This window comes from Gobius niger (genome assembly GCF_951799975.1).
Source record: "Gobius niger genome assembly, chromosome: 10".
In the NCBI taxonomy this organism is placed as follows: domain Eukaryota; kingdom Metazoa; phylum Chordata; class Actinopteri; order Gobiiformes; family Gobiidae; genus Gobius; species Gobius niger.
This window is the reverse complement of record NC_136861.1, coordinates 29,807,536-29,820,806: the sequence shown is the minus strand read 5'-3', so window position 1 is coordinate 29,820,806 and position 13,271 is coordinate 29,807,536. Positions and strand designations below refer to the sequence as shown.

Below are 13,271 nucleotides of genomic sequence, written 5' to 3'. Positions count from 1 at the left end.
AAACACGACTAAAGAGCGATGAAAAAGCAAAACAAGAAAGAGCCACGAAAGAGCGACAAAAAGGTGGGCAAAATGCGATGGAAAAAGTACGAAAACACAACAAAAACGTGTAGAAAATGTGACAAAAAAGCCGCGAGAATGCAACGAAAAAGCTACAATCTGTTTTGTAGGTCTTAGCTTTCAAATGAGGCGCTACACTGGCCTATACTAAAGCCAAACTGGAGACCGAGGTTAAGACGGTTCATACAAAAAAAAGTTGAGAGTAGCGTTTACACAATAAAGATGGGTTGTACCAATTACAAGTTAAACCCCTCCCACTGGAGCGGTATATACTCAGCCTGCTGCTAACGAAAAAAGATCACAAGTTGCTGATGAAGGCGAAACATCCGCAACACTTAAACGACCAGATGGCAGCTTAAGAACTTTTATTTACGCCGGAGAACTTCTGTGTGTATGACTGATTGCTTGCGCAGACATTTGTATTTTTTATATCGATTTGTGATATACCTTAGCATATACCACTCAGCAGGCTATCGGATAATATCCCGCTCCATCCAAAGAGCCCGGGAACGAGACTGGAGAAATGTAAACAGACACAAGCCTTGGGGGAACGCCAACTAACGATCAGTCAGCCTAATAGCCTGGGCGAGCGAGAGTAAGGGATGTGCTTCTCTTCCTTTCATTAATAGTCACGGAAAGAGGATTTATTGTATATGCTATTACCCGGCGCAATGTAAGGCCTTTAAAAAATGAGTGGGGTATGACGAGTGAAGCCGCGGGCGCAGAGGAACTACGCCGCGGTCTCATAAATCCACGTGGCTTCAGATGGGGATTTTTAGACTATATCCGGATGAAATGGCTCAGTTCATTGGCTATACATTATACAGTATGGCGGTATTGAAGATTAGAGCAAAAGGAAGGGATTCGAGGGATTCACTTATATAGTTAGCGAAGTGAAGTAGCGCTTTGTCATTTTAGGAGCTCAGGATGTGAAGTTTTCACCAGATTTCATCAAGATTAGGGCTGGGTGTCGTTAACTTTTTCCCGATACCAGTACTTTGACAATAATTGTTTTTTGATGCCGATACCTATACTAAAATATTTGTCGTCTAGAACCAGAAAACAGAACAATAATGTGTGGAAGATCTTACAATATCGGGTTCGAGATGTGGGAAAAATGGGGAATAATTTGGGGGAAAATTGGGAGAAAATAAGGACAAAAAATGTCAAAAATAAGAGGATAAAATGTGGAAAACGAGGAAAAAAATTCTCGTTTCGTCCCGTGCCCCCTGATTCACTCTTTCAGGGAAGAAGAAATCCATTGATGATATAACCTGGTCAGGATGTTCAGGTCGTCAGCTGTCAGCTTGGACTCATAATGTTGCTGACCCTAAACCTGACCAACTGCAGCAACCACAAGATCATGACAGAGTTTTTTCTTGGTCAGGCTGTGTATGTGCCTTATCCACTAGACCGGGGTGCCCAAAGTGGGGCCCGCCGGAACAATTTCATTGGCGCGCCAGAGGGTGACCTACTTTTGCGCCGCATCTGGTTAATACCAACTCTCTCCCATTCATTCTCAATGGTAAATATGGATGTAGTACACTTTTTGGCCACATGAAATTGGGGGCGCTGTTTCACTCCTTTCGCAAAGTTAAGGAAACACTGTTTATCAATCACAGAGCATTGTAGTCTTTCCTAGTTTTCCCACTTTTATTGCAAAGGTTAAACAAAAGTACATGTTAAAAAAACGTTTTGCACTATATTGCTACAAATGTTGATTTTGTTCAAATAAAACTACGATTTTTCCATAGTTAAAGGTATAGCGGAGGATGTTCTATTTCTGGGTGGATCATCAAGACGATTGGTCCTCCTAATTGTCAATCATTCTGGTGATATGCCTACGTAAGGCCGTCGTGCGCGCTCGCCCCTTGTTAATTTCTGCGCATGCGCACTTTCAGGCCTATGTGAGTTACGCTGTAAGCCATTCATTGCTGCTCACAGAACGAGTCGTTTGAAAATGGCAGAGGGTCGCAAGAGAAAAAGTGTCTTCGAAGTGTATGAGAAGAAGAGAAAGGCTTCAGAAGAAAGAAACAAGACCAGAGTGTTTTTGGGAGATTCTTGCTCCTCGGAGGCAGGTAGAGCGTTGCACATGCGCATTTTTTTAAAAAGTGGAGAGGGCGGTTCTTTCCTAAAATTCGGGAAAATCCTCCTGTATACCTTTAACATTTGCGTTTCATGCTTGACATATATTATATATGACATACAGAGACCGTATTTGGCCGGCGACCCGCTGGCACTTTTTCATTTTGGCCCTCGGAGACAAAAAGTTTGGGCACCCCTGCACTAGACTGATCAGCTGCACTTTGCTATGAGTTTAAAGGAATAGGCCACCGTTTTTACATACTGACATATGATCTTACCTAACCTTAGTCGAGTTAATATATACCCGTCTGGTCTTTGTCCGTGCGCTCTGTCACGCAAACGGAGCACATACGCAGCCTCTCCCACATGTCATATAGCTCCAAAAAAGCTCACAATAGAAGCTACCAAGCTCTTCCACGTGTTCCCTATTTAAATAAAGTTACGTGAAGAGTTTTCATGCGAAGTATATTTACACAGAAATGTAACATGTTGATTTTATAAGCAGATAAAAAGGGGTACTATATTGTGAGGTGTAATGATACAGGAGCACAACGTCCGCACAGTAACTCCTAAAGACTTCCCCCGCTCACTTCCGTCAATAGAAGCTGCGTTACTTGTAGAGAGCCTTTTACAACAAGCGGAAAATATATTTTCGGAAAGTGCTTGCGCATTCCTACCTTATGGTAGAGGTCCTGAGTCCTGTGTCGTCGTCCGGGGTGAGTTGGAAATCTGTGAAACATTACTACACTATATACGTTCTGCTTGTTATCACAGCCCGGCACGATGCACGTAAAAGGCATTGTTCACAAGTTATTGACGCTTCTTCAACTGTTCTCTGCTCGCTCTCTACAAGTCACGCAGCTTCTATTGACGGAAGTGAGCGAGGGAAGTCTTTAGGAGTTACTGCGTGGACGCTGTGCTCCTCATATCATTACGCCTCACAATATAGTCCCCCTTTTTATCTGCTTATAAAATCGACATGCTACATTTCTGTGTAAATATACTTTGCATGAAAACACTTCACGTCACTTTATTTAAATAGGGAACACGTGGAAGAGCTTGGTAGCTTCTATCGTGAGCTTTTTTGGAGCTATATGACATGTGGGAGAGGCTGCGTATGTGCTCCGTTTGCGTGACAGAGCGCACGGACAAAGACCAGACGGGGATATATTAACTCGGCTTAGGTTAGGTAAGAACATATCTCAGTATGTAAAAACGGTGGCCTATTCCTTTAAACACAAAGTATCACACAATACATGTGATTTTGTCCGTTTGTTGTTCAATCCTTCTGGTTGAGTACGGTATATGAATATCGCAATGGAAATAAATAATCCCCCCCAAATAAATCCAGTATTTCCTGTCTACTTCATCGTTTGACCCTGGTGTTTTTCTTAAAGTTGTCTTGCAGATTTCCCTCACGATTTTTCTGCTTGTAACTAGCCCACAAAAATTAATCAACAGCTAATTACATGCACAAAAGCCCGCTCGTCTTGACAGTAAATAAACAGCCAGCTCACTCTGACGGCTTAATAACTTCCTCCTGACAAAGTTAAATTATAATCACACACACACACACATTTCCTCCAGTCAAGCCCGTGAAAAGATCGCGCCGCGTTCATGAGCCTGTCGGAACTTTTTCACTCCGGTAAACACTGGTGATGGGGCTCGCGGTACGAAAGGGAGCGGTGATTCAATGCGCCGTGACACCAATTAGTGGAGTAAATAATAGCCGGGGCCGCGGAGGCGATCCCACTGCGCTTTCCTTCACCCGACCGGCTGCGCTGGTCTCGTCAAAGGGGCTTATTTTTCACGGCTTCAACTTTAAGGATCAGAGAGCAGCTCCAACTCATCAATGATGCCCTCTGTCTTGTCCCTGGCTACGATAACAAGTGTGCATCATCGCGCCACACACTGCAACATGGGAGTGGAGAGAAAATGTTCTTGTTGCACCGAGCGCCTTTCACGGATAAGGTTCTATTAAGAAGAAGAAAATCTAAACACAAAGGCTCAAAGCAGCTGTTTAGGATCCCTCCCAAACATATAGAGACTGGGGTTGAACGGTTTAAATCAAATGTTGTGGGTAAATGTTGCAATTAGCTTTTGAAAAAAAAAAATCATGTCTCATTGTAGTATTATTATACTGTACATCAGGGGTAGGCAAGTTTGCTCGGTCGGGGGCCGATTTTCTTCATTGTAAAAAGACCAAGGGCCGAACCTGACAATTTTAGCCAAAAGTAAAGCTCACAAATGCCAGTGCTGTGCATAATATATGACCTCATTTGGTGTTCTGTTTGGAATTTTTAAAGTAATTTACAGTATTTTTCATATTTTTCCAGTACTTAACCCCTTAAGCGAACACATTTTCTCCAGTTCGATATTTCCCAACTCTTAAAAGCTTCTTGGGAAAAAATGAATCAAAAGATCGACAAAAACTAGCGACAAACGCAACAAAAAAGTGAAGACAACGCAGCGGCAACCTGAGGAAAAATCGTAGATCAGTTTTGACGGTCTTAGCTTTCAAATGAAGTGTTACTCCTATAGGCTGTAAGCTCCAGTTGATAGGCTTTTTAGATTTGGGTAAAGGAAAACTGGAGAAAATGTGCTCCGTTAAGGCAGGGGTTAAGAGGTTAAACTCTACAATGGTAAAAGTACCTCTGATTTGTATGAAGTTATTTCTCAAAATCATCTTGAGGGCCAAAGGTTCCATGCCGGAGGGCCGGATTTGGCCCCCGGGCCTGACGTTGCCTACCCCTGCTGTACATTCAACCTACAAGGGCTGGGATTGATCACATTTAAGGTCGCATTCACACCTGGGACTCGGTTCGATTGGGAACCAAACCAACAGTGTTTCAGCTTCCAAACTGTGACTGTGCTGTTTTTTTTCCCACACTTTTGAATATGACTCTGAATGTAGCTACGCTCAGAACGCACGGATCATTTACGGACGAAATGGGAGATAAATGAGCCGATACTCATCATGAGATGAGATGATGCCAGACGAGGCAAAACCAGGACTAAAGTGAGACTAAAGCGGGATTAAAGCGGGACTAAAGTGGGACTAAAGTGTTACTAAAGCGGGATTAAAGCGGGACTAAAGCTGAACTAAAGCGGAACTAAAGTGTTGCTAAAGTGGGATTAAAGCAGGACTAAAGCAGGACTAAAGCGGGACTAAAGCGGAACTAAATCGGGACTAAGGCGGGACTAAAGCGGAACTAAAGCGGGTCTAAAGCATTACTAATGCGGGATTAAAGCGGGACTAAAGCAGGATTAAAGCGGGACTAAAGCAGGATTAAAGCGGGACTAAAGCAGGATTAAAGCGGGACTAAAGCGGGACTAAAGCAGGACTAAAGCAGGAATAAAGTAGGACTAAAGCAGGACTAAAGCAGGACTAAAGTAGGACTAAAGCGGGACTGAAGTAGGACTAAAGCGGGACTAAAGCAGGACTAAAGCAGGACTGAAGTAGGACTAAAGCGGAACTAAAGCAGGACTAAAGCAGGACTAAAGCAGGACTGAAGTAGGACTAAAGCGGGACTAAAGCAGGACTAAAGCAGGACTAAAGCAGGACTGAAGTAGGACTAAAGCGGGACTAAAGCAGGACTGAAGCAGGACTAAAGTAGGACTAAAGCGGGACTAAAGCGGGACTAAAGCAGGACTAAAGCAGGACTGACGGACCCTGGAGATATTTTTTTCTTCACATGAGGCTCCGGCAGAGACATCGAAAACTACTAATGACGACTGTCCGAGGGAAAGAGACGCGGAACAAGGCAGTAAACATGATCTGATCAGGGCTTTGCTCTCGGGCCTCTGGCGCCGCTTATGTCAATGCTTTCTGCCTCATATTTACGAGTCATGGCTTTAGGTGTAAATGAACTGCTTTAATTATAAAGTCTGCACATGCATTTTCATTAAACATTCCGTAATAATGCCGTGATTGTTCTGTCTTTGCGTAACTCGTTTGTTTTGTTTGTATCAGACGCACAACGTCCTGCAACTTTCTCTTCCTGGTTTTGTTCCGCTCTCTGGCTCAGTTGCGTTCGTAAACCAAATGATCCGCTTCAGAGTTCGTGTGAACCGGGCCGAGACCCACGTTTTCAGCCGGACCAGGGTTCGCTTCTTTGGCCCGGATCAGAGTCTGTATGCTCGTTCACAACACCTCAAACGAACCGGACTATCCGAGCAAACGGGACAGGATCCAGATCAAGAGGGGATTGTGAACGCGACCTTAATCTAATCGCAATTTTCACAAAGGTCAATCTCAACACGTGATGTGTTTCAATTAACAGGATTATTGGCAAATCCTGCAGCAGCGTCTATAACAACTGCCCATGGAAAATTGGGTAATACAAAAAACGCATTTAATCATCTCTAGAACCACTGGCCCTCGGAAAAGAAAGAAAGTTTGCCCAAAAAAGCTTTGCATCTGGGGAGAGATGAAAAAGAACCCGGACGCTGCAGCACCTCTCAGATCAATCACAGGGAATCACTCGCGCAAACAAACAGAGGCAAGGAGAGAATCTGGTGAATTTAAAGGAACTATACAGAGTTTAAGAATGTTAAAAATATGTATTTTCCTCCCCCTACATGTTCCAACAATGTCCTAATGAGTCCAGACCTGTTCACCACAACTGCCTCTAAAATCCAGCGCTGTCACTCAAAAACGTGCTACTTCGGGTCCGAAGTGCCGTCAAGCACAAGCTTAATATAGAAGGTGCAGTTACACGTATGACCTGAGGTGGCAGTAGTGAGTATAAAATGGCGAACTTGAATAAAACAGCTACGAACACGCGCTAACTGGTTAATGAGCAAAACAGAGACGCTCGAGGAGCCGTCAGAGGATCATTTGTGCATGTCGTGCACAATTCACTTTTGAAGAGGAAAACTATCACGGTATTTATTTTGGATCGCTGTAGCTGAAAGAAGCAGCATGGAGTGGATTAGCTGGATGTCTGACAGTCAATTGACAGTGTAAGTTTGAGCTGTCTGTACTTAAATGTACCTGTTTACATATTAAGTTGTTGGTGGAGGCGGTGCACCATTTCGGAGGATCAGAAGCAGCCAGCCAGGTTTCCTCCGGGTGCTACGGTTTCTCCCGACCTCCAAAAACCATGCTGGTCCGGTTTGGCCCACAGTGGTGACGCACTCAGTCTCAGCGGCTCAGGACTAACCCAACACCCGCGCTAAACTCTGTGAAGTTGTGGCTTTGTTCCTTCCTAAAAATACTCCTGTTAGCCAACTGTTTACCAGACCCGTTTGAACAGAGCCCTCTTTCCCCACACAAATGAGTGATTAAGCCAAGCCCTGTTTTAAAGTGTGGCGAGGTATGTCCGATTCATTGTATTTGCATCATTTCTGCGGTTTCTCCATCACTAACAAATTCAAAGATGGTGTTTAGTTGCGATTGGATGTGTATGTATCCCACCCCTCAAAAATCATGAAGTCAAAGATCTGTACATTCAATGATTTCTAAATAGGCTTTCTGGATTGTTCATAATTTGCTATGTTTGGGTTTGGGATTGTGATCATTGTGTCATATCGCAGAGCATTATGGGATTTGCAGCAGACTTTTTTGAAAATAGTTGTTCCATGGCTCTTTTCTCCACGTCGTGTACTGTTTTTAGCTATTGTTTATCGATGGACAACGTTTGCTAGTACCCACAAACATGGCGGATTTCCATGGCAACAGTGAATTTTTAACTTTCCATCCCGAACACTGTCGCCCTATCTACCTACCCATCCTTTTATTGACATAGCATGATTTTATTTTTTAGATAGAGCCCTACAACCTCAAATAAATGTGGTTTTCTTGGGCGCGTATAGTGCAGGAGCAGCTGTGCAGGTGATGACAAGACAAGCCTGATATCACCGTGGCCCCAGCTGCAGCAGGAAGACAGTGGACAGCGCTTGAGCCCCGGGGTAGTGGCAGCACAGGGGGGGGGGTGGTGATGGCTTATCTGTCAGGGAGGAAAGCAGGCACCGAGAAAGGACGTCATCGGACTGTTGACTGGACTGATGCTACGGACCCGGTGGCGCTGGATTTTTCACAAAACAAAAATTGCGTCTACTCGGGCAAGGCGATATGGACAAATATTAATGTCACCACATACAAACTAAATATCACGATATGTTTGGCTATATGATCATCACCTGACAAAATGCTTCAAAATTCATGCCCCGAAGCCTCCACAGTCATGTTAGGGGCGGTTAGCGCTCGTACTTCACAGACTAGAAGATCCTAGGTTCAATTCCCACCTGGATGGGGTCTTTCTGTGTGGAGTTTGCATGTTCTTCCCCGTGTCTGTGTCACAGGGTACTCCAGCGGGACCTTGGGGCACCGAGCCTTCGCCATCGCTGCCCCCACCCTCTGGAACTCACTCCCACAGCCCATTAGAAACACACACTCACTACCAACCTTCAAATCAGTATCAAAACCCACCTATTCAAACTAGCTTTTCCTTAAACCCCTTTTTTGTTTTGTTTTTTCCCCCATGTAAAGCGTCTTAGAGTGTCCAAAAAAGCGCTATACAAGTTTGATGTATTATTACTATTATTAATTCCCACCTGGATGGGGTCGTTCTGTGTGGAGTTTGCATGTTCTCCCTGTGTCTGTGTCTCAGGGTACTCCAGTTTCCCCTACCACTAAAAACATGTACAATAGGCCAGGATGAATGAGAGAGTGTTTGAGTGTGCGAGTGGTAAATGGACTCAACTTATATAGCGCTTTTCTACCTTCATCAGGCCCAAAACGCTTTACAGTAAAGAACCAGTCACCCATTCACACTCTTACTCATTCACCAATGTACGCAGACACTGGAGGAGGCAAGTAGGATGAAGTGTCTTGCCCAAGGACACAACAAAGTGTGCATTTGCGGGAGCTGGGATTCGAACCCACGACCTTCCGATCATGAGACGACTCTACAACTGCGCCACCGTCGACAACGGATGCAAATTCGCCCATGGCAACAATCTGGTGTTGTGTGTTCATTAACATGCACTGTCCCCACCACATAAACCAATAAATAAATACTGCTGCTTTTAGCTGCCATCTCCGTCTGCCGCTCTAATCAAAATCAGCTGTAAAGCGCATGCAAATCACATCATCGACCGCGGTGTGAAAATTTACACCAGTGTCCAAAAATTTAGAACAGTGCCCGGCCAGCCCGAGAGTCTACTGTAGCTTTACAGCAGGAAATAAACGTTTAGAATTGTGAAAGAAAAGATACAGACGGCAGAAAATGAACAGCTCTTTCACTACTACTACAACTGCTACAAGTCCTACAAGTCCTACTCCTACTTCTCACCACAACTATATTTCTTTTTTTATTGTTATTATTATTTTCATTCATTGACACATAAAACAAAGCTTTCATACCGCACATAGACAAAGGACAAATACATTAGGGTGAGGGATTAAACTGATAGACATTTGGTATCTGGGAGTATGAAGGGTTGTGTATGGCGTTTGAATGTGAGCTGTGTGTGATGAGTAGATGTGAGATGTAAATGAAAAATAAATCATACTCACCACTACTTAAAAAATGCTGAATTATGAATGTATTTTCTACCAAAAAAAGCTACAGAGACAAGGGCCAGATCTAGGGCTGAAACAACTAATCGATTATTGAAATAGTCGACAACTATTTTAGTCATCGATTAATCGTTTTCTGGTTCACACAGACTAAAATGGAGCAAAAATGACATAAAAATTTAGTATTTTTGATGAAATCCTACTTTGTTTATATAGTTAGGGTCTGTGTACATTTTGTTCATTATAAATTTCATGAATAGAGCCTCCAACAAACATTTCCCTTTAGCTTACTTCATCAACACATCTTCAAGCAGCGCCACTTAAGCTATATGTGATTAAAAAAAATCGAATTTTCCTACACCATTCACAGCCAAGCGATTACTCGATTAATCGTAAAAATAATCGATAGATTAATCGATTTCAAAATAATCGTTAGTTGCAGTCCTAGCCTGATCGGTACATTACATAAAACAGGGAATGCAAACCATAATTCTAGCATTAGCTTCATGCTACATGCCAGCCGCTAGCTCAGAGGGCCAGATTTTCGCTTCTAGTGGACAATCTGTGGTCCCAGGACATCCATTAGGACCTGATTTGACATGACCACACTTCCTTTCCCCCTCACTAGGCCACGCCCCCTGGGATGATGCATTGCCCTCTGTACATATAGATGTTCATCTCTCCCCAAGCCCAGTATAGGATGTGGGTAAACAAACAAAAGATTAAATATTGACCAGTTTAATCTTTTGTTTTGATGTTAGCTACCAAACAACGTGAGACAATAATCTAAAATTCTCATGTTTTATTTAGATAACTACATAATACGCTATGTACGGATCGCACGTTTTTACAATGATATGAATGTCCTCGCAGAACAGATGAGATTATGGCCGAGGGGATGAGCCTACACATTGCAAAATCTCTAAAGCCTACACAGGGAGAGATACACCGTCATTGTTGCCAGGTTTAACACAAATTGCATCCAAAGGGAAACGCCTCCGTGCAATATCTATGCAAAACTAGAGGAATCCATACGCCAAAGCATTAGCACCATCTCGCAATGGAAAACGGATCGACGGTGTCCTGAATGCGAAGCAGGGATTCGACACCTAAGGGGGAAACTCCGCAAAGCAACAAATGCCTGCCTCCTGTGAAACAACGCTGAGGCAACACTATGTGGATCTAAAAAGCGATTTCAGAAATGCAGCTTTTCTGTTGCTCAGCCGTTTGCTAAACCAATACTCTTTGATTTCTCTTTGCTTTACAACAAACAAGATCTGCCAATGACATTTTTCAAGCAGTTTAGAACAACAATAATGAGCACAAAAGTTTGGAAAACATAGGATTGTTAAAGGGATGTTTGAAGCAGTTGCGGGGAGAACAAAGAGGAGAAAACCTAAACTTTCTAATTACTCCAAAACTACTTTAACAAGTGCTCAATTACGAATATAGTTCTTTACCCACTGAAGATACAAAGACACGGAGTGAGCAATGTGGTTCAACTCATAAATACATAAATAACGGAGAAAGCTAGCATACGTCATGTTAGCATCATGCTACATGCTAACACTAGCTATGACTGCCGTTTTTTCGCTTCTACAGAACAATCTCCTGTGAAAAACATGGACATGGGCCCGATTTAGACTTGACTTTATTTGTGTGTGATAAATAAGTTTACATCCCACCAGAAAACAGCTAAAAAGAGTGCTAAAAAAGCAATACTCCGATACTCCGTTTCAAAAGTATAAAAAAAAAGAGAAAAACTATGACGTTACACAGACATGAACCGGAATTACCACCCTGTTGTCACGGCAACATCAGGAAGACCAACATGGAGACTCTGAGGGAAAGTTTAGACGGAGGAGCCTGTTTCAGAGCGAACGGATCAAAAGGAGACAGGAAACTACTGTTTTATGAGAAGAGCAAAACCCCAACACTTGACGCTGATGTTGTTCGTCGTAGCGTGCGCCGTGCACAAATGAATAAAATGCTTGTTGTCATCATTCAGTGTTCATTATCTTTCCGGAAAAAAATACTCTGTGCATAACTTCAAATAATAACAACGCCAAGAAGTGACTTCCTGTTTCAATCCAGCATAAAAGCACACAGCTCGTCTCACTGATTAGTTCAGCAGGTTCTTGCAACAGAAGAAATATGATTAAATACACACATTTAAGTGTTTTGTCTGTTAACAGTACGGCAACAATAAAGTTGGACCACTGAACTGCTGAACTAATGAATAAGATGCTGATTTTATTTTGGCCTGCTGGAACAAAACAGGAAGTCACTTCTTTGGCAGCAAAGTAACTCCTCCCCCTTACCTCCTGAATGGACCTGATAGGCTGGTTCACAGGAAAAACTTGTATATTGGTCCACAAGGGAGGATACTAGACTCTAATTAGTTGCTGAGATCCGGGAAGGAGGGACTTCACAACAAAAATATATAGATACTCTATAATATGACTTACTTTACATCAAAATGCAAGACCAAGCGGTCGATTTTGCTCATTCTATAAACTTTGTAAAACATTTAGACTTGCAGACTATTTTGTGATGTTCAATAACTGTCTTGAATATTGCAATATCCACATCAGTGTGCTATTTTTAAAGACAATACTAAAATACAACTAAATCAGGACAAGCAAGACTAAAATAAGGCACAAACATGGAACTAAATAAGGTTAATCATGAGTCAAACTGAAGTTGTGGTACATTCACCATTGTTGTTTTTGGCTGACTTTGCAAAATAATGTTGAAAACTCAGTCAGAATGAAAACCTTTGTGATTTTGCGACACGGATATTACATCACCCAATATTGTGTAGCCCTTGTGTTGAACCAAGCATTCAAAACATGTATCATAAAAACTCTGGGATAAATGATTTAGAAAACGCTCTAAATTTTGTCAGAGAGATAATTTAATTAGAGTTCTTACAATGACAAGACTGAAACTGCTAAACCCGTTGCCAAATCAAATTAAAATTGCTACTGCATTTCCACTTATGGCTCAGCCTCATTAAAAATTTTCCTTAAAAGAAAAAAATCCCCCAAAAACACGGACTTCTTGCTGAGTCTGATGCGTCGCCTTTCCACTCTCCGCTGTGGCTTGTAAACAGATTTTAATTGCGCTGCTCCGTTGACAGCTGTGAAGTCTAAAAAAGAAGCAGAACTTACTGCTGCAGCTCTTTCAGGGACACGGAGATCTTGAGGCGGTGTCCGAGCACGTGCAGGGTGGCCAGGATGTCGGCCCATTGCACCATCTCCCCCAGGGGACCCCCCTTCAGCACCTTGGGACTGAACACGTCCCCCGACTCTTCCGTCAGAAAGCCCACGTGCACCAGGATCTGAAGGGAAAGAGGAAAAATAATTGCACATTTCACTTTGGCAGTATGTTGACTTTTATTTTCTTTGACTGCAAGCATGTATGCGGCAAATATAGCTACAGCGCAAACCCACGAAGCTCGTTTTTGATTCAAACTTAATATCAAAAGGAGAGGTATCACTGTTTTTTTTTCTTCTTTATTGCTTTTGTTATAGCTTTTCATTTGGAGTTTTGGTTTGATTCGTTGGTGTATTTCTAAGTAAACTTATCATCTTTACAG

The 13,271-nt window shown here is 42.7% G+C and overlaps 1 protein-coding gene across 1 annotated transcript in view; it reads right to left on the bottom strand.

The window, feature by feature from the left end:
- Positions 1-13,271, bottom strand: part of mgat5b (alpha-1,6-mannosylglycoprotein 6-beta-N-acetylglucosaminyltransferase B) — a 136,791-nt gene that overhangs the window by 52,225 nt on the left and 71,295 nt on the right. The window contains exon 8 of the mRNA XM_079564046.1: positions 12,844-13,013. Coding sequence (XP_079420172.1) covers positions 12,844-13,013 — 170 coding nt within the window. The remainder of the gene's footprint in view (positions 1-12,843; positions 13,014-13,271) is intronic.